The sequence below is a fragment of the Sus scrofa genome, chromosome 1 (genome assembly GCF_054392235.1).
Source record: "Sus scrofa isolate SSC_HxYL_T2T_F1_AM1 chromosome 1, Sscrofa_HxYL_maternal_Yorkshire_Landrace_v2.0, whole genome shotgun sequence".
Lineage (NCBI taxonomy): Eukaryota > Metazoa > Chordata > Mammalia > Artiodactyla > Suidae > Sus > Sus scrofa.
In genome coordinates, this window is record NC_139383.1 from 79,434,320 (window position 1) to 79,455,082 (window position 20,763).

At 39.0% G+C, this 20,763-nt stretch overlaps 1 protein-coding gene across 7 annotated transcripts in view; it reads right to left on the bottom strand.

Moving 5' to 3' along the window:
* LOC146406163 (uncharacterized) overlaps nt 1-20,763 on the bottom strand; it is a 1,231,956-nt gene that overhangs the window by 705,503 nt on the left and 505,690 nt on the right. For 3 of the 7 annotated variants that reach the window (XR_014807292.1, XM_084963227.1, XM_084963237.1), the window contains one exon: nt 15,167-15,300. Coding sequence is in view for 2 of the 7 variants with exons in the window: in XM_084963227.1 (XP_084819353.1) it covers nt 15,167-15,300 (134 nt within the window). In the remaining 5 variants the exon portion in view is untranslated. Of the gene's footprint in view, nt 1-10,356; nt 15,363-20,763 lie in introns of those variants that run through there. The other 4 variants (XR_014807256.1, XR_014807208.1, XR_014807261.1 and 1 more) reach the window with 3 other exon arrangements.

Consider the following 20,763-nt stretch of genomic DNA (forward strand, 5'->3'; position numbering starts at 1 on the left):
AAGTGAAGCAGCCGTTACATCAATGTGCAGATAAGAAACCATTTCCCCAGATCTTTTGAAAGGACTGGGTCCTGAATTTGGGTCAAGCAGAATATTGTGTATGGATTGAGAGTGTGCAGGAGAAAAAAGAATCTTGAAAATGCTAACATGTCAAAAGAGAATCCAGGATTCAAATTGAGAATATCTTTTATAAATCCATTTCCGACTTTGACTAATTTCAAGCATATGACAAAGGGTTGATATTTAATATATGAAATATTTCTAAATAATGAAAATTTATGCACAAAATGTTCAAAATAACTGTTATTTCAACATTAGGCCCTTTTCTTTTTCATTAAAGAAAGCTTTACTTTGTATATAGCTGTTAAAAATAACATGAAGTTCTGACATACATTAATATCTACTGCACCAGCTGCTTAAATATTACAAATAATTTCTGTTTAAATAAAATCTTAAACGGGTCCATTTTAGCTTAGCCACAGGAACATATTTAAAGAATGGAAATATCTTTGACAGCTGACAATTTACCTTTGGGTTTTAATTTACTCTAGTCAATATACCAACTAAATGTCAGCAACACCTTCCATTGCCAAATTACTTGGAAGCAAGTTGTAGCCCACTTAATTCTATTTCTCTTTAAGGATATAACACCTGGTACCACCAGTTCCCAAACCAATACCTACAATTAGTATTAACCTTAATTAAATAATAAAAGTATCTTTATTCCTACTGGAATAGTTACTGAAATTTAATAACTAAATAGGGATTTATGAGTCTATATGATATTTTTCAATGACTTCCCACTCTCTCTTTTTCTAGCAACTTTTTATTCTTTTGCAGTCCATTGGCTAGCACCAAAATGTGGGCCTGGGAAATCAGAAAAAGTAAGAACCTAAAGTAAGTCAATATTTCAAATTACCAGTAACTTTATTCAAAAGATTTGATTTTTTTTTTAATGTGGTTCACACAGAGTTCCCATCGTGGCTCAGCAGGTTAAGAACCCAAAAGTGTCCTGAGAATGTGGGTTTGATCCCTGGCCTCGCTCAGTGGGTTAAGGGTCTGACATTGCTATAAGCTGTGGTGTGAGTTGCAGATGTGGCTCCTATCCAGCTTTGCTATGGTGTAGGCTGGCTGATGCAGCCTCCAATTCAACCCCTAGTCTGGGAAATTCCACATGCCGCAGGTGCAGCCCTAAAAAGAAAAAAATATATATATAGTTTACAACATTAGCTAAAACCAAGTGTGGGCAGCTAAGTAATTCCTCCGTAGCCAGAGTTAATAGGTTTGGTTAAGATACATTTAATTTTTAGCAAGTTGCTTCTGTCTGTGTCTGTGCAGAGGAGAATGTGCCTGTGTCCTGGCCTGTCCTTGTGTCTATCCCCTGGTAGGTGCAAGAGAATGTGGGTGTGCGAGGGTGGGGGATGTGTTATGGACTCAAGGATGAAGAGAAGGCCCATGAATCATGACTCATTTTGAATCTCACAAGATAGAAATAGTGATTTCAACTAAAAAGAAACATTTGGGGAGTTCCTATTATGAGCCAATCCCACTTCCAGGTTCTGAGTCTTATGTTGAATAGGGAGTTCCCATCATGGTGCAGCGGAAACAAATCCAACTAGGAACCGTGAGGTTTCGGGTTCAATCCCTGGCCTCACTCAATGGGTTAAGGATCCGGCATTGCCTTGAGCTGTGGTGTAGGTCATAGACATGGTTTGGATCTGGCGGTGCTGTGGCTCTGGTGTAGGCCAGCAGCAACAGCTCCAATTAGACCCCTAGCCTGGGAATCTCCCTATGCCACAGATGTGGCCTGAAAAAGACAAAAGACAAAAAAGTAAAAAGAAAAAAATAAAGATGAATAAAACATAAAATCAGCACTTGTGGTGTTGATAACCTATTGGACAAAGTAGACACACATATACCTATAATTCTAATTCAATTTGCTGTTCTACCTATATTAAGACAAAGAAATGGACATGCTTTTCTCTGTGGTGGCATGTTCTGAAGCAATTTGGGTAGAAGCCTTTTTTATATTTAAGGGACGTTTGACTTGAGTTATACAAGTTAAAGTCTCAATCAGAAAAGTTGGGGTAAAGAGGGTAAAGGGGATCTAGGATGGAGCAACCAAGCCCCAGGCAAATGTAAATAAAGGTCATGGTGTGGTCAGGGAAGAAAGAGGGACCTAAAGGACTGGAAACAAGGTCCACGTGGGGAGGGATGAGAAAACTGACTGCACAGTGCTTGGTGGCTTCACTGAGTCCCGGGATTGAATTCTGAAATCCTGGGAGTTTTGCTGTCCACAAAGCATGTGGATAGCAGTGTGGAGAGGGTGTGAATAGGATGAAGGAGCAAACCCTGTGTTATATCAAGTGGGGTGGAAGCCAGGGGATTACAGGAGAGAGAGCTGAGAACTTTTATATTAACATTGTCGGCAGTTGGAGACCTGTCGGATGTAGGTGTTAAAAAATTAACCCGAGATGAGGACTGAGCCAAGATGGTACAGAGGTGTCTGGCTCAGCTGGAAGAAGCTCACACTAGTCTAGATGGGGAGCTTTGAGGAGGAGGTGAATGAAGAAAAGATGGCATTTGGTTTGATGATCAAGTAGCTCATACACAACAGTATCCATGAGCTGAGGAGATAACACACCAGTATAATACATCCTGTACAACACTGCAGCCATTAGCACATTGGGCATTTTTTTCTTCTCTTTAGGGCTGCACCCATGGCGCATGGAAGTTCCCAGGCTAGGGGTTGAAACGGAGCTGAAACTGCCAGCCTATACCACAGCAACAGCAACTCAGGATCTGAACTACATCTGTGACCTACACCACAGCTCACAGTAAAGCTTGATCCCTGACCCACTGAGCGAGGCCAGGGACTGAACCCGCAGGCTCAGGGATACTAGTTGGATTCATTTTGGCTGTGCCACAATGGGAACTCCCACATTGGGCATATTTAATGCAGCCACTCTGTACTGCAGTGTGAGTAACTATAAAATACACAACAGATTTCAAAGACTCAATACAGAAAAAAAGAAGGTGAAATACTTCATTAACAAGTTTTATGGGAAACTTGGGATTAAGATGCAGAATAGAAGGACTGGAGCTTAACTTCTCTACCAAAAACAACAAAATTCACAACTAAAGGCTGAGCAGTCTTCAACCAAATGGACTGGAAACCTTAAAAAAGATATCCTAATCGAGAAGACAAAGAGGAGGCCACATCAAGAGGTAGGAGGGACAATTACATGATATAAGCAAGCCCATAACTCCCAGGTGGGAAGCCCCACAGACTGGAAACTTACTGGTTCACAGAGACTCACCTACAGGAGTGAGAATTCTTAGCCTCACATCAAACTCCCACATGTGGGGATCTGGCACTGGGAGAAAGAGCCCCTAGAGCATCTGGCATTGAAGGCCAGTGGGGCTTGTGCATAGGAGTTCCATGGGACTGGGGGAAACAGGGACCCCATTCTTAAAAGGTGCACACAGACTTTCACATGCACTGGGTCCCAGGGCAAAGCAAAGTCTCCATAGGAATCTGGGTCAAACCTGACTGCAGTTCTTGGAGGACCTCTTGGGAAAACAGGGGTGAATGTGGCTTGTTGTGAGGGAAGGACATTGGAAGAAAAGCTCTCAGGAATATTCAGCAGTGTGCCTTTCTCTGGAGGTGGCCATTTTGGGAAAACCTGGTCCCACCCATCAGGGCTAAGAAGCCCCAGGTAAAAAAACAATCCAGATGAGCTCACAGTCCCACACCCCAGTAAACAGACTGCCTAAAGACCCCACAGGTACACAGCTGCCTCTAATCCCATCCAGAGACAAAGCCCCACACACCAGAGGGATTAGAATCAACTCCACATACCAGTGGGCAGACATCAGTCCCTCCCATCAGGAAGCCTACACCAAGCCCCCATACTGACTTCAGCCACAAGGGGGGCAGACATCAGAAGTAGGAGAGGCTACAATTCTATTATCTATAAAAAGGTCACCACACCAAAAACCTATAAAAATGAAAATACAGAGAACTATAACTCAGATGAGGGAGAAAGAAAAAGACCCAGAAAATCAGCTAAGTGATCAGGAGATTCTCAGCCTCCAGGAAAAAGACTTTAGATTGTTGATGCTGAAGATGATGCAAGACATTGGAAATAAACTGGAGGCAAAGATAGATAACTTACAGGAAACACTGAGTAAAGAGATACAAGATATAAAATGTAAACAAGAAGAGATGCAAAACGCAATAACTGAAATAAAAAAATTCAGTAGAAGCAGCTAACAGCAGAATACAGGAGACAGAAGAATGAATAAGCGAAGTGGAGGACAGATTAGTGGAAATTAACGGATGTGGAACAGAAAAGACAAAAAAAGATTGAACAAATGAAGAGAATCTCGAAGAACTCTGGGACAATGTTAAACATACCAACATTCTTATTATAGGTATGCCAGAAGGAGAAGAGAGAAAGAAGGGGACAGAAAAAAATATTCCAAGAGATAATAGCCTAAAACTTCCCTAACATGGGAAAGGAACTCACTCAAATCCAGGAAGCACAATGAGTACCATATAAAATAAACCCAAGGGGGAATACACCAAAACACATATTAATCAAACTAACTAAAATTAAAGCCAAAGAGAAAATATTGAAAGCAGCTAGGGAAAAGAAACAACATATACGGGAACCCTGATAAGGTTATCGGCAGATTTTTTCAGCAGAAACTCTGCAAGCCAGAAGGAAGTGGCATGATATACTTAACATGATGAAAGGAAAACACCTCCATCCAAGATTACTTTACCCAGCAAGGCTCTCATTCAGATTTGAAGGAGAAATCAAAACCTTCACAGATAAGCAAAAGCTAAGAGAATTCAGCACCACTAAACCAGCTTTACAACAAATACTAAAGGAACTTCTCTAGGAAGAAAAGAAAAGTCCAAAACCAGAAACAAAAATACCACAAATGACAAGGCTCACCAGTAAAAGTACATATACAGTAAAGATACAAAGTCATCCATGGGCAATTATGCCACCAAAATCAGAAATCATGAGAGAAGGTGAGTAAAAATGCAGGACACTGGAGATGAACTTGCAATTAAGAGAACAACTTAAAACAATCTCATATACATGTAGACACATATCAAAACTTCAGAATAACTGCAAACCAAAAATCTACAATTGATACATAAACAAATAAGAAAAATCAACTCAAATACAACACTAAAGATAGTCATCAAACCAGAATTGTAGAGAACAAGAAAAGAAGGGAAGAAAAAAGAGCAACAAAAACAAATCCAAAGCAATTAATAAAATGGCAATAAGAACATACATATCAATAATTACCTTCAATGTTAATGGACTAAATGCCCCAACCAAAAGACACAGACTGGCTGAATGGATACAAAAACAAGATGCATATATAGGCCGTCTGCAAAAGACCCACTTTAATTCTAGGGACACAAGCAAATTGAAAGTGAGAGGATGGAAGAAAATATTCCATGCAAATGGGGATCAAAAGAAAGCTAGAGTAGCAATGCTCATAAGAGACAAAATAGACTTTAAAATGAAGAATATTTTCAGGGACAAAGAAGGTCACTACATAATGATCAAAGGATCAATCCAAGAAGATGATATAACAATTTTAAATATCTACACACCCAACACAGGTTCACCACAATATAAAATGTAACTGCTAACAACCTTAAAAGGAGAAATCGACAATAACACAATCATAGTGGGGGACTTTAACACTCCACTTACAGCAATGGACAGATCATCCAGACAGAAAATCAATAAGGAAACACAGGCCCTGAATGAAGCATTAAACCAGATGGACTTAATAGATATTTATAGGACATTTCATCCAAAAGCAACAGAATACACATTCTTCTCAAGTGCACATGGAACATTCTCTACGATTGATCACATCCTGGGCTACAAATCCAACCTCAGTAACTTTAAGAAAATTGAAATCATATCAAGCATCTTTTCCGACCACAATGCTACACGACTGGAAATCAACAAGAAAAAACCTGCAAAAAACACAAACACCTGGAGTCTTAACAACATGCTACTACACAACTAATGGATCACTGAAGAAATCAAAGAGGAAATTTAAAAAATACCTAGAAGCAAAGGACAACAAAGACATGACACTCCAAAACCTATGGGATGCAGCAAAAGTTGTTCTAAGAGGAAAGTTTATAGCAATACAAGCCCACTTCAGGAAACTAGAAAAAGCTCAAATAAACAAGCTAACGTTACATCTACAGCAGCTAGAGAGAGAAGAACGGACAAGACTTAAAGTTAGTATGTGGAAAGAAATCATAAATATCAGAGCAGAAATCAATGAAATAGAAATGAAGAAAACCATATAAAAGATCAATGAAATGAAAAGCTGGTTCTTTGAAAAGATCAACAAAATTGATAAACCCCTAGCCAGATTTATCAAGAAAAAGAGAGAGAGTACTCAAATCAATAAAATTAGAAATGAAGGGAGAAGTAACAACGGACATCACAGAAATACAAAAGTTCATAAGACACTACCATATGTAACTATATGCCAATAAAATGGAAAACCTAGAAGAAATGGACAAATTCTTAGAAAAGTACAATCTTCCAAGACTAAACCAAAATGAAATAGAAAAGATGAATGGACCAATCACAAGAATGAAACTGGAACTGTGATTTAAAAATTTCCAACAAACTAAAGTTCAGGACCAGATGGCTTCACAGGTGAATTCTATCAAACGTTTAGAGAAGAGCTAACACCTCTTCTTCTGAAACTATTTCATAAAGTTGCAGAGGAAGGGATACTCCCAAACTCATTCTATGATACTCCCAAACTCATCACCCTGATACCAAAACCAAACAAAGGTACCACAAAAAAAGAAAATTACAAGCCAGTTTCACTGATGAACATAGATGCAAAAATCCTCAACAAAATACTAGCAATTCGCATCCAACAATACATTAAAGGATTGCACATCATGATCAAATGGGATTTATCCCAGGGATGCAAGGGTTCTTCAACATCGATAAATGCATCAGTGTAATACACCACATTAACAAACTGAAGAATAAAAACCATATGATCCTCTCAATAGATGCAGAAAAAGCTTTTGACAAAATCCAATACCCATTTCTGATATAAACCCTTCAGAAAGTGGGCATAGAGGGTAACCTACCTCAAAATGATAAAGGCCATAAATGACAAACCCACAGCGAACATCATTCTCAATGGTGAAAAGCTGAAAGAATTCCCATGAGATCAGGAAAAAGACAAGGATGTCCACTCTCACCACTACTCTTCAACATAGTTTTGGAAGTCCTAGCCACAGCAATCAGAGAAGTAAAAGAAATAAAAGGAATCCAAATTGGAAAGGAAGAAGTAAAACTATCACTATTTGCAGATGACATGATACTATACCTAGAGAATCCTAAAGACTCTACCAGAAAACTGTTAGAGCTCATCCATGCTTTTGGCAAAGTTGCAGCATACAAAATTAATACACAGAAATTGACAGTATTTCTATATACTAATAACAAAAATCAGAAAGAGAAATTAGGGAAGCAATCCCGTTTACCATCGCATTCAAAATAATAAAATACCTAGGAGTAAACCTACCTAAAAAGACGAAAGACCTATACTCTGAAAATTATAAGATGCTGATGAAAGGAATCAAAGATGACATAAACAGATGGAAAGACATACCATGCTCTTGGATTGGAAGGGTCAGTATTATCAAAATGACTATACTACCCAAGGCAATCTATAGATTCAATGCAATCCCTATCAAATTACCAAGGACATTTTTCACAGAACTCGAACAAAATATTTTGAAGTTTCTTTGGAAGCAGAAAAGACCCAGAATAGCCAAAGCCACCCTGAAAAAGAAAAGTGGAGCTGGAGGCATCAGGCTCCCTGACTTCAGACTCTACTACAAAGCAACAGTCATCAAAACCGTATGGTACTGGCACAAAGACAGAAATATAGATCAGTGGAACAGCATAGAAAGCCCAGAATTAAACCCATGCACCTACAGCCACTCATCTGTGACAAAGGAGGCAAGAATATACAATGGAGAAAAGACAGCCCTTTCAATAAGTGGTGCTGGGAAAACTGGACAGCCACATGGAAAAGAATGAAATTAGAACACTCCCTAACACCACACACAAAAATAAACTCAAAATGGATTAAAGACCTAGATATAATACCAGACACTATAAAACTCCTAGAGGAAAACATAGGCCAAACACTCTCCGACATATAAATGACAGCAACATCTTCTCAGATCCACCTCTTAGAGCATTGGCAATAAAAACAAAAATTAACAAATGGGACCTAATCAAACTTCAAAGTTTCTGCACAGCAAGGGAAACCCTAAACAACTCAAAAAGACAACCCACAGAATGGGAGAAAATCTTTGCTAATGAATCAACTGACAAGAGATTCATCTCCAAAATTTATAAACACCTTCTGCAGCTCCATACCAAAAAAACAAACAACCCCATCAAAAAATGGGCAGAAGAGCTGAACAGACAGTTCTCCAAAAAACACATACAAATGGCCAAGAAACACATGAAAAGATGTTCAGCATCACTCATTATTAGAGAAATGCAAATCAAAGCCACTGTGAGGTACCACTTACACCAGCCAGAATGGCCATCATAAAAAAGTCTACAAACAGTAAGTGCTGGAGACGGTGTGGAGAAAAAGGAACCCTAGTACACTGTTGGTGGGATTGTAAATTGGTGCAACCACTGTGGAAAGCAGTATGGAGATTCCTCAGAAAAGTAAACATAGAACTATCATTTGATCCAGCAATCCCACTCCTGGGCATCTATCCAGAGAAAACCATGACTCGCAAAGACACATGTACTCCAATGTTCACTGCAGCACTATTTTCAACAGCCAAGACATTGAAACAACTTAAATGTCCATCGACAGAGGAGTGGATCCAGAAGATGTAGTCCATATATACAATGGAATATTACTCAGCCATCAAAAAGAACAAAATACCAGCATTTTTAGCAACATGGATGGACCTAGAAATTATCATGCTAAGTGAAGTCAGCCATACAATGAAACACCAACATCAAATGCTTTCACTGACATGTGGAATCTGAAAAAAGGACACAATGAACTTCTTTGCAGAACAGATGCTGACTCACAGACATTGAAAAACTTATGGTCTCCTGTGGAGACAGTTTGGGGGGTGGGGGTATGTGCTTGGGCTGTGGGATGGAAATCCTGTGAAATCAGATTGTTATGATCATTATACAACTACAGATGTGATAAATTCATTTGAGTAATAAAAAAAATGAAAAAAAAGAAAAGGAAACCCTAAATAAAAGAAAATGACAACCCACAGAATGTGAGAAAATCTTTGAAAATGAATCAACTGACAAGGGATTCATCTCCAAAATTTATAAACACCTTCCACAGCTCCATACCAAAAAAACAAACAACCCCATCAAAAAATGGGCAGAAGAGCTGAACAGACAGTACTCCAAAGATGTACAGATGGCCAAAAAACATATGAAAAGATATTCAACATCACTCATTATTAGAGAAATGCAAATCAAAACCACTGTGAGGTACCACTTTACACCAGCCAGAATGGCCATCATCAAAGTGTCTACAAACAATAAGTGCTGGAGAGGGTGTGGAGAGAAAGGTGCCCTATTACACTGTTGGTGCAATTGTAAATTGGTGTAACCACTGAGGAAAAGAGTATGGAGATTCCTCAGAAAACTAAACATTTGACCCAGCAATCCCACTACTGGGCATCTATCCAGAGTAAACCATGACTCAACAAAACACACATAGTCCAATGTTCATTGCAGCACTGTTTTCAACAGCCAAGATGAAGAAACAACCTAAATGTTCATTGACAGAGGAGTGGATCCAGAAGATGTGGTACATATACACAATGGAATATTAGCCATTAAAATGAACGAAATACCAGCATTTTTAGCAACATGGATGGACCTAGAAATTATCATGCTAAGTGAAGTCAGCCATACAATGAGACCTCAACATCAAATGCTTTCACTGACATGTGGAATCTGAAAAAAGTTCAAACTGAACTTCTTTGCAGAACAGATACTGACTCACAGACATTGAAAAAGTTATGGTCTCCAGAGAAGACAGTTTCGGGGGTGGGGGAATATGTTTCGGTTGTGGGATGGAAATCCTGTGAAATTGGATTGTGATGATCATTGCTAAAAGAAAAATAAAATAAAGATAGAAAAATTTAAAAAAACAACTTTTATGGTGATTATATGTTGAAATGATAATATTTTGGTCTAACAGTTATATAAAATATTTTACTAAATTTAAATCTGCCTGTTTCTTTTCACATTTTTTTTCTTTTTGTGGCTGCACCTGAAGCATATGGAAGTTCCTGGGCTAGGAGTTGAATTGGAGCTGCATCTGCAAGCCTGTACCACAGGCACAACAATGCCACATCCAGCATGAGGCAACGCCGGATCCTTAATCCACTGAACTAGACCAGAGATCAAACCTAAAACTTCATGGACACCAGTCTCCTTCTTAACCTACTGAGGCACAACATGAACTCCTCTTTTTACTTTTTTAAAATGTGGCTATAAGAAACTATTTCCTTAACATATTTATCTCATATTTCTGTTGGACAGGGCTGATGGGAGGAACTTTTAATAATATATTGTGTTAAAAAAAAAGCTCTCCTCCAAAAATATAATTCCTATTACTGAACTGTGATGAATCTATGAAGTTGATGATTTCTTTCTGTCTTTGTAATTTTGTATCTCATATAAGTATGAAATGACAACATGTTTATGTGATTGTGTGGAAGGACTCTGATTACAAAAATGACTCATATGTACAAAAATGACTCATATGTACAAAACCGCTTAGATTTTCGGAGAAGAATGAAATTAAACTGGGACTGGGGACATCCAGGAAGCAGGTGGGGTGGAAAGTACAGCGGATTTAGAAGCAGGGCTCTGAGCCTAACCTGTTCTCCAAGTACTTGGTAAACAGTGACTCCTCTGATCTCATTGTCTTCAACTGCGAAATAACTAGACTAACCCCATCCAGGTTCTATGACTTGATGCCATCATTTCATGAAACATGAAGGACCTTATCAGGTGTATAAGTATTGGTGGCATTTGGCCAGAAGAAAAGGATGGAATTCTGGGGGAAATGGGTAAGCATTTACAGGGGCACTAACTTCAAAAGAAGCAAAATTTTTAGGGGGAATAATAAGTAGATCAGGTATCTTAAGGTAGATTTACTGAAGGAACATTTTGAAATATTTGGAAGTAAGCCACAGAGAATTTGCAATGCCAAGCTAAGGAAATAGAACTTAGCCTCTAGGTAAGTGGCTCTCAATACCCTCTGCCCCCAAAGCATCTGGAAATCTCTAGAGACCTTGGTTGTCACACCAAGGAAAGGAATGGTTGCTACTGGAAATAAGGGGGTAGAGGACAGAAGAAGTGCAAAAAAAAAAATCTGGCCCAAAGTGTCAGTGGTATCATGGTTGAAAAACCTGGCTCTGGTTAGCAGGGAGTGATTCCAGGCCAGATGGATGCCTCTCTCTGCTCTCAGCTATGTGTAATATCTGTGCTATGCACGTTAGCCTAGGGAGCTGAACAATTTACTCTCTGTCTCCCGATCTTGCACAGATCATGGTTACAAATATGCCTATTTTAAACAAAAATACTCATTACCAAACCAGGGAATGTGCTTGTATTCCTGATATTTCTCAAGTTGATGCTTTATGAAATTATATTTAGCCTTTAAAATAGAACAGTAGTTAGTGGGATTGGCCAACCAGTTCTCATTAAATAGAATGCTAATTTAGAAGTGACCTGAAAGTGAACCATTTTAAAAGTCAGGAATGTGTTTGCACTAATTTGAGATTTTAGTTTCAATTTCTCTCTGATATAAGAGGTGTGGAAACGGTAATAGCCAAAAACTGTCTTCACCGAATATCCATCTGGAGGAATGAAATGATACAAATAAGGAGTAATTCCAGCCCAATTTTGCAAAATTTAAGAGTGGAGCTGTGGAATGAATGATTATTTGTAAAACTCCTGGAATACAGTAGGTTTTGACTAAATGGAATTTCTCCAGTTCTTGTTTACCTTTTCTGAGAAAAAGTGAGCCTGGGACTAATTATCCTATCGTCTTGAAACAGATGTACATCTTGCAGGATTTTTGTTTTTCAAAACTAAGCCCAAAGTATCATTTTTTAGTTCTTTATTAAAGTATAGTTGATTTACAGTGTTATGTCAATTTCTGCTGTTCAGCAAAGTGACCCAGTCATACATATATATACATTCCTTTTTTTTATATTATCTTCTATCATGGCCTATCCCAAGAGATCAGATATAGTTCCTCGTGCTGTACAGTAGGACCTCATTGCTTATCCATTTTAAATGTAACAGTTTACATCTACTAATGTATCATTTTTAAATTCTGGAATCTTCCCGTTCCCACTTCCTTCAAGCAAAAAGTGGGATGAGGACAACGACTTGTGAAGCTATCAAGTATGCAGGGATCACATTATGTGCCTAAACAGACAGTTCTCTCCTTCTTTCCAGCAAATACAGAGGCTATTGAGCACTAAGTGCTCAAATGAGAAGGAGCATCAAATCCAATGAAGTGGCGTCTTGGTGATTTTGTTCTGTTCATGGCACTGTTCATGGAGTGGTAGCCATGAGGTTTTTTACCCCCAGCACAGACCTCATCCCTGAACTCCAGGTTCATGGTCACCTGCTCAGTTGGCATGTCTACTTCAAGGGCTGTGTGGTAGAGCAAACTTACTATGTACAGACCAAACCCCTCATTTCTACCCCTAAACCTACTCCTCTGGCAGACTCTACACTTCTACTGATGGCAATGCCAACCTTCCAGTTGTCTAGTCAAAAATCCTTCAATGAAGAATATATCTGGAAACCGTTTTTGTTTATTTGTTTGTTTATTTGTCTTTTTGCCTTTTCTAGGGCCGCTCCCGAGGCATATGGAGGTCCCCAGGCTAGGGGTCAGATCGGAGCTGTAGCCACCGGCCTACGTCAGAGCCACAGCAATGTGGGATCCAAGCCGAGTCTGCAACCTACACCACAGCTCATGGCAACACCAGATCCTTAACCCAATAAGCAAGGCCAGGGATCGAACCCGCAACCCCATGGTTCCTAGTTGGATTCATTAACCACTGAGCCACGATGGGAATGCCCCATTTTTTGGGTTTTTTTTTCCTTATCTTGTCCATCATCTTTTCTACTCAGGAATGATCCTGTCTCCTCACATCACTGCCCTCAAAATTCAAGTGGTCTCTGTGATTTACTCTTGCCCCCAGAATATATTCTCATTGGTGTCACTGGGATAGGCTTTCTCAAACATAAGCCAGAGCATATTAACTCCACAAACCCATGAAATGGTCATCCCATTTCATGCAAGGTAAAAGTCAAAGTCGTTACAATGGCCTACAATGGCCTATATCGGGAGCTTCAAACTTCTTCTGCACAAGGCCAAACAAACACTAATAAATATTTTATGCTTTGTGGTTAAAAAAAAAAATAGTCTCCATCTCAACTACTTAAGTCAAAGCAGCAGTAGAGAAAATATAAAGAGATGGTTGTGGCTGATATTTACAAAACCAAGCCATGGGCAAGATTTGGCTAGTTGGCCATGGTCCTCCAACCCCATCTAGCATTTTCCTTTTCTGCTTTATTTTTCTCCATAGCAGTTATCACCATCTGCCATACTGTGTATTTGCTTGTTTATTTTACGTCTCCTCTAGTCAGGATATAAGCTACATGAAGGCAGAGGCATTGTCTTTTTTTCTTTAGGCAGTATATCCACCACCTAGAGCAATTACTTCTGCATAATAGAACTTCAATAAACAATCACTGAATGAACGAGCAAGTAAAGATGAAGGTGCAGCCAGACATTCAGGAGATCACTGGTCTGCTGGTTGATAAGTCACTGGACATGCTGAAACAGAACTAAAACATACAGTCAACCAAACATATTGTGATGCCCCGTCTCACTACACTGGACAAATATTTCCCAACATCATCTAAATATCTTAGTCAGGAGGGTAACTATAATTAGGATAATAGAAGGATTTCCTATGTTTCTATAACACTGTACTTTTTCAAAACCACTCTCAATATCTATTATTTCATTCCATCTGGGCAGAAGTCCTATAAGAAGTCAAAGAAAAATTTTAGTACCCACATTTACTAATTAAAAAGATAATACTCAGACATAAAAAATAATGAAGTAATTCCATTTACAGCAACATGGGTGGACCTAGAGATTATCATACTAACTGAAGTAAGTCAGACAGAGACATCATATGATATCACATATGCGGAATCTTAAAAATGATACAAGTAAACACATTTACAAAACAGAAACAGACTCACAGACTTTGAAAACAAGTTTATGGTTACCAAATGGGTAAGATGGATGGGGGAGATGGACTGGGGGTTTGGGATTGGCATACGCACAGTATTGTATATAGAATGGATGGTCAACAGGGACCTGCTGTAGAGCACAAGGTACTCTACTCAATATTCTGTGATAATCTATACGGGAAAAGAATCTGAAAACAAATTGCTATGGATACATGTATAACTGAATCATTTTATCGTACAGCAAAAAATTATGAACCATTGTAAATCAATTATACTTCAATAAAAGTAAAAAAAAAAAAAAAAAAAAAGACAAGGCAAAGAGGTTCAAAAACTCTCCAAGGGTCAGGGAATTAGTGAACCCTTCACAGAACCAAGCCAAGAACTGAGCAATCACTTTGTCCTGATGCATTTTTCTCCTCTCATATATCTGATTCTCAGTGGTCAAGGTTTTATGTGTCACAATAATAGGGCATATATTCAGGAGAAAAAAAATGAAAAGAACTTTGTCCCCTGAGACACTTTTGCAAAGTTGTGGGAGAGAGCAAAGCAGTTAAATTCACCCATCCCTGAAAATAATAATCTTCTAGGCTTTAGTAAGAGAATTATTGGGTGCTAAATGACAATTTGCTAGTAAGAATGAAGAATTAAGGTACTATTTACTGGGAAGGTAGTAAAAACTTTTTAAAATAATCAAGCTTTTCAACTTCTATGACCTCTGTTTCTCTAGGGACTCTCCCACTGGGTTTTGGCAGGGTACTTACAGTATGAAAACACTTCTGCCTGTTCTTCCAGCTTCTTTCTTAATCAGGGGCTTGGGGAACCAGTGTCTGTTTTCATAGTGGCAAAGAGGCAGGCAGGGAGATTTCTGAATTCCTATTCTGAGGCCAACCATTTCCTAAGGGAGAAATGGAAATGTGAAACAACACTTTTGCAGCATGACATTCTGATTTATGATGTCTGGTGTGTTATGGCTTTGTTTCTTTTGGAGATGGCATCAATGTAAATTTAACACAAACACTCATATCTTTCTAACTCATAGCTGAAACATGTAGCATCTGAACACGTGAAATGTAATTTACAAATAAAAGAATATTTCAACAGCGTCTGGTTTCCATCTTTGAGATCTTCCATTCCCTTCATTATCTCTACCAATATAGTCAGACAAATCTTTATAATCTGCTATCCTCCAGTTAAAAACTTGCCAGGGTGTCCTAAAGAATAAATTCTCAATTGGAAGTGCTTCTCTGAACATGGGCAAGAATCTGAAGCTACCCTTGAAGCCCTGGAGTAATGTGCCAGGAAGTGGCTTGGTATGGAAGCAGTGACTAGAAGCATGACCACGTTGCAAGTGTGTCGTTCCAGAAGCAATGACCTACATTTTCAGCCTTCTCTGTCCTCACCCCACTTCAGCATAACTTCCCCCTACTGCCAAAAAAATTCTATTGTCAAGCTTTTTTCTAAAAAGTTTGCCCTTTTCCTAAAAGGCAGTCCCTCTACATGCATACACACAAGTAACTCAGCATACAAACAGGTTGACATACAACTCAGCATACAAACAGTGTGAGAGATGGCACTGTACAAGAATGTCCAGGATACCTGCCATGGGCATATTGCGTGGGGTGAGGCTGGGATGAGGATCAAATAGACTTCTGAGAGCAAATGTCTTTGACCCAAGTTTTCAAAGATGAGAGGAATGGTCTCTGATTGAAATGACAATGCAGACAGAGGAAGATAGTCAGATGCCCATGGGCTCTACCGAAGTTTTACCTTCTTCATAATTACCCAGTGTCTCCTGCCTCAAACCCCAGTGGAGGCTTTGGTCTTTCACCTTCAGTTTAGTGCTTCTGGTTACTTCCTAATTCTTAAATCTTCCTCTTTTAACTCCTTCTTGGTGAGGCTAAGGATTTGAATTTATTTGAATTCTTCAAAAGTGCATTTTGTATAATAAAGGATTAAATATACTTGGTGCATAAAACTAATGATTAATTTTTTCTTTATATTCTTTATATCCTTTGAGTTTTTAGTGGCTCATGATAAAAGGCAAACTTTTTCAGCATTACATACAAAGTTCTTTTTGGTCTGGAGTTAACCTGTTCCCTTTAGCCTCATTTTTCACAGTTCTCAGGGCTGCCTCCTCCCCTAGTCCCATGATAGTCTCACACACCCACACACACACACACACACACACACACACACACACACACACACACACACAAACACACATCACTTAGGTTACAATGCTGAGCTACTTGACATTCCTTAAGCCTGCCTTGTTTTGCTTCATATGTTCTTGACACTTCACAACGTCTTCTGCACTGCCCTTTCCTCCATATTCTGAGGGGACCACCCTTCTTTTCAAGCTTGAAAACTGTTCAGTGACAAGTGCTCTGTGAAGTCTGTTCCATCCCCACCCTACCCTATCCAACATGGGGCCACAACTGTACCATGTATATTGTTCTTAGCGTATCTACCACACTCTAACAATAAAAGTTACCTGTTTTTATGTCTCTCCTACTAGAGAGTGAGATTCTTGATATCTACATCTTACTCACCATTGCTGCTCAGAAGTACTTAACAGTAAAAAAAAAAAAAAAAAAGAAGAAGTATTTAGTAAATATGGACCCTTGTTCGAAGTTCTGAAGGGAATTTTTAAAAATTACAAATGGAGAAACAAGTTTCCCCCCACTACCACACATTGAGTAATTTAAAAACTATTTAGATGAGTTAGGTATGTGCATATTAATAATATTTATAAAGAACTTGTATCAGTCAGGGCCCAATCAGGAGACAGAAATCAGACAAGTACTTTGAATAGAAAAAAGTTATTATTATTTTTTTTTCTTTTTAGGGATGTACTTGTGACACACGGAATTTCTCAGGCAAGGGGTCGAATTGGAGCTGCTGCAGCAGGCCTCTGCCACACCCACAGCAACACTGGATCCAAGGCACATCTGTGAACTACAACTGCAGCTTGCGGCAACACTCGATCCTTAACCCCACTGAGTGAGACCAGGGACTGAACCTGCATCCTCGTGGATACTAGTCAGATTTTTAACCTGCTGAGCCACAACAGGAATTTGAGAAAAAAAAAAAAGTTATATAAGTAATTTTTTAGTTCATAAAAGGAAGTTAACTACTAAAAGAGAACGCTAAACAGTCTAGAATTCCCAGGAGCCAAAAAAAAAAAAAAAAACCCGCGACCTCTCGGCTGAGGGAAGTGGTGGGTAATGGAGAGACCCAAGACTAAGATTCAGACTACTTCAAAGTGGGTGCAGTCTGAGAGTTCAACCAAGGCTACCACAGATGTGACCCATGAGAGGTGCTCAGAAGCAGCAAAAGTGAGGCCTGAGAACATATCTGGAACCGCGGGGCTCCCACACTGAATGGAGGACTGGAGCCTGGAGGGAAGTAGCAACTGGCCATTATCACCTTGCTGCGTCCCTCTAGTGCCCTCTATTGGCAAAGCCTAGCATCATGCCAGCGGCAAAGGAAAAACATTAACAGGGTCCAGTTCTTTTACACAAAGCAGGGCAAGGAAGGGCACGCTTGGAGCTGAAAGACAATAAATTGATCAATCACTGACAACACTGCAAAGCAAAATTAAAGAAGGGAAATTAATATATAACATAATACAAAATTAATATAATATCAAAGTGCTCTGGGCAGTAAATCATCACATTTCATTTCTAAAAGAAAACCATACTGCCTGGATTCAGTTGATTACAGGTTTTTGAATCCCAGGAGTTACACATACTGCTTTTTCTTTTTTTTTTTTTTTTTAAGTTCTAATAAAAAGGCAGGTGTATGTAAACTGAAATGAGAAGTCTGGAGTATTTGAAATATTTTCAGAATTGTCCCAGGCTACCTTAACCAGAACCTGCAAGAGACATTTTTCACAGAACAGAATTACTCCTTTTCTTTACTGTGCTTCAGAGTAGTAAGAGATGACGAAAGACTAAAAATTCAACAACAGGAAATAGAAACAGAGAATCCTGTTTAATTTTTAGCAGCTAAGCAATAACAATTTCATGTGATAGAATTAAAGAATAAAATAATTACATATCGTAACAAGAGACTAATCCAACTTACCTATTAGATCCTGGGTACAGGACAGGGATGTTAGAGGACCAGAGAGCCACAGCTTAGGCTTGTTATCCTGAAACCCGGGCAGCACCAGCTGTGCCTGCCTGATATCTGTGCTACTTTCCCTCCATTGTTGCATTACCAACATAGATTCAGATATTGCGAGTGCAGTTCTGCACACAGTGTGTTTAATTTTCAGGATGTGTAATGTAGAATCATGAAAGCAGTTATGAAGATACACATTGCATTCCAGAGTTTGGAAGATGGGAAGAATGCCGAGGTATCTGTTTGAAGTGACAAACTGAAAAAGCTTTCTTAATGCAACTCATACTGCATAGCAAAGCTCCTTAAGCATAAATATAAAACTGTTGTCAAACATATATTTGTTTCCAAGTGATAGGATAGTGTTTGAGACCTGACAGGCTATGAAGCTATAGACATCAGAGCTCTGGCATGATGGACATCAACTTCTGGTTGTATTTTTCCACACAGACTTTGGCAGCAAGGGCCATAAGGATCTGTGACAGGGCTTTGCCTGGTTAGGTTTCTCTTCAGTTTAAAACCAACACCACACAACCCTACTGTGCTCTTTCTTCCTTATCTCCTCAACATCTGAAGATTTTTTTCTGTGATTTGCTTTGGATGACCTCCAGACACAGACCCCTGGATTTTCCTAAGAAGTAGGGCAGAATCCACTGGAAATGCTTGTGTTTTCTGGCAGACCGTCACCCATGATGCATTGCTTCCTCTCCTAGAGCAAACTAAGTGCAGTGCCTGCACCACAGGACTCATCTTGAAAGGACAGGTCACTGAAAGAAAGTTGTTCTTTCCCTTTGGGGAACATCTGGGAGTAATATTCCCTGATGTCAAATCTGTTAGCTCCTGTCTCACCCACACCAAGACACCTGGCTGCCAGATTCGCACACCAGCTTGTCGACTCTGGTCAGTTCATCAACAGCACAGAGGGTTTTTGGATTGGGGTGGCCCAAGAGTGGAATGCTTCCCAGAGAAAATAGCACACCCTATCCTTTCTCACCCGCGCAATGATTATCAGAGAAAGGTGAGCAGCCCACCCTGGTTATTTTCCTTAGTGTCTGGTAAACACACATCCGAACCCAAAACAATTTGTTGAGCACCTACAGAGAAAATGAACTCAGATCATATTTCTTAAGCACTCATCAGAACTTTCATGGGCGCCCAGATATGTTTTTCCTCAAGGTAAATATAAGCCGCCTCTAGTCATCCTTGAGCATTTTTGATAAGCTTCATTACACGACCTGGGAAGGAATGTTTATATGCTTAGATAATATTCTGGAGATGTTTTAATGAGGTTCAGGTACTTCAGCTATTTCCTGGGAATGCATTGTGGTTTAAATTCAAACCAGACTGCACTCATCAACACATGTTTCTTTGATGAATTATTATTTATGTGAACTGACAAAGCAGTGTGATTTTTCCATCAGTCATCAAATCCGCCCTTTCACAGTTGGCAATAAATGTTTATTTTCTTCAGTAAGAATGCTCTAAATATGCTTGCAACCTGCTGTTTATTATGATGCTTTTATAACAATGGGTAACTTCTTTAAAAAAAAATTGGATTAGAAAATTCTACAGCTCTTCATTTGTTCAAAACTAGGGAAGCCACTTTTTTTTTCTTTTTCTTTTTTTTTTTTTTTTGCAATTTCACTCCTGTGATCCTCACCAAGTGTCTAATGATGTTAGATTGCTTTATCTCAACAGCTACTCAGGGCTCAAACACACTAAGGAAATTAAAGAAGATAAGCAACAAGACTATGATGGCCATTGATAGAAACAAGGTGCAATAGACAATGAATGAGGCTGCTGGGAAACCTTTGGACTATTAGAAAGATATGTCTACAAAGGCTCCTTAGAAGGGCAATAATTAAGAAGTTGATGAACACTGACACACATCTCCTTCAAATTATAAATACTACAACACTATTTGTTATATCTTTTCTCAGTTCAAAACCCCTCAATATTTCCCTATTACAGATAATTCCTTAGTTTCCATTGGTCTAACATCCAAGGTTCCCTATGCTCTCAAAATAATCTACCTTTTGAGCTTCCAGTCCCATCTTATAACCCCCTCTTTAAGGAAACTAGCCTCACCATTGATAAATCACATCCCAAATTTCCTTTGTTTACACTGGTCCCTCTGAGAACAAGATTATTTCTCATTCTGTCTTCCACTCCTCCCTTCCAATTTCATCTTTCAAGGCCTGGTTCAAATGACATTTCCCTCTTCAAGGTTCCC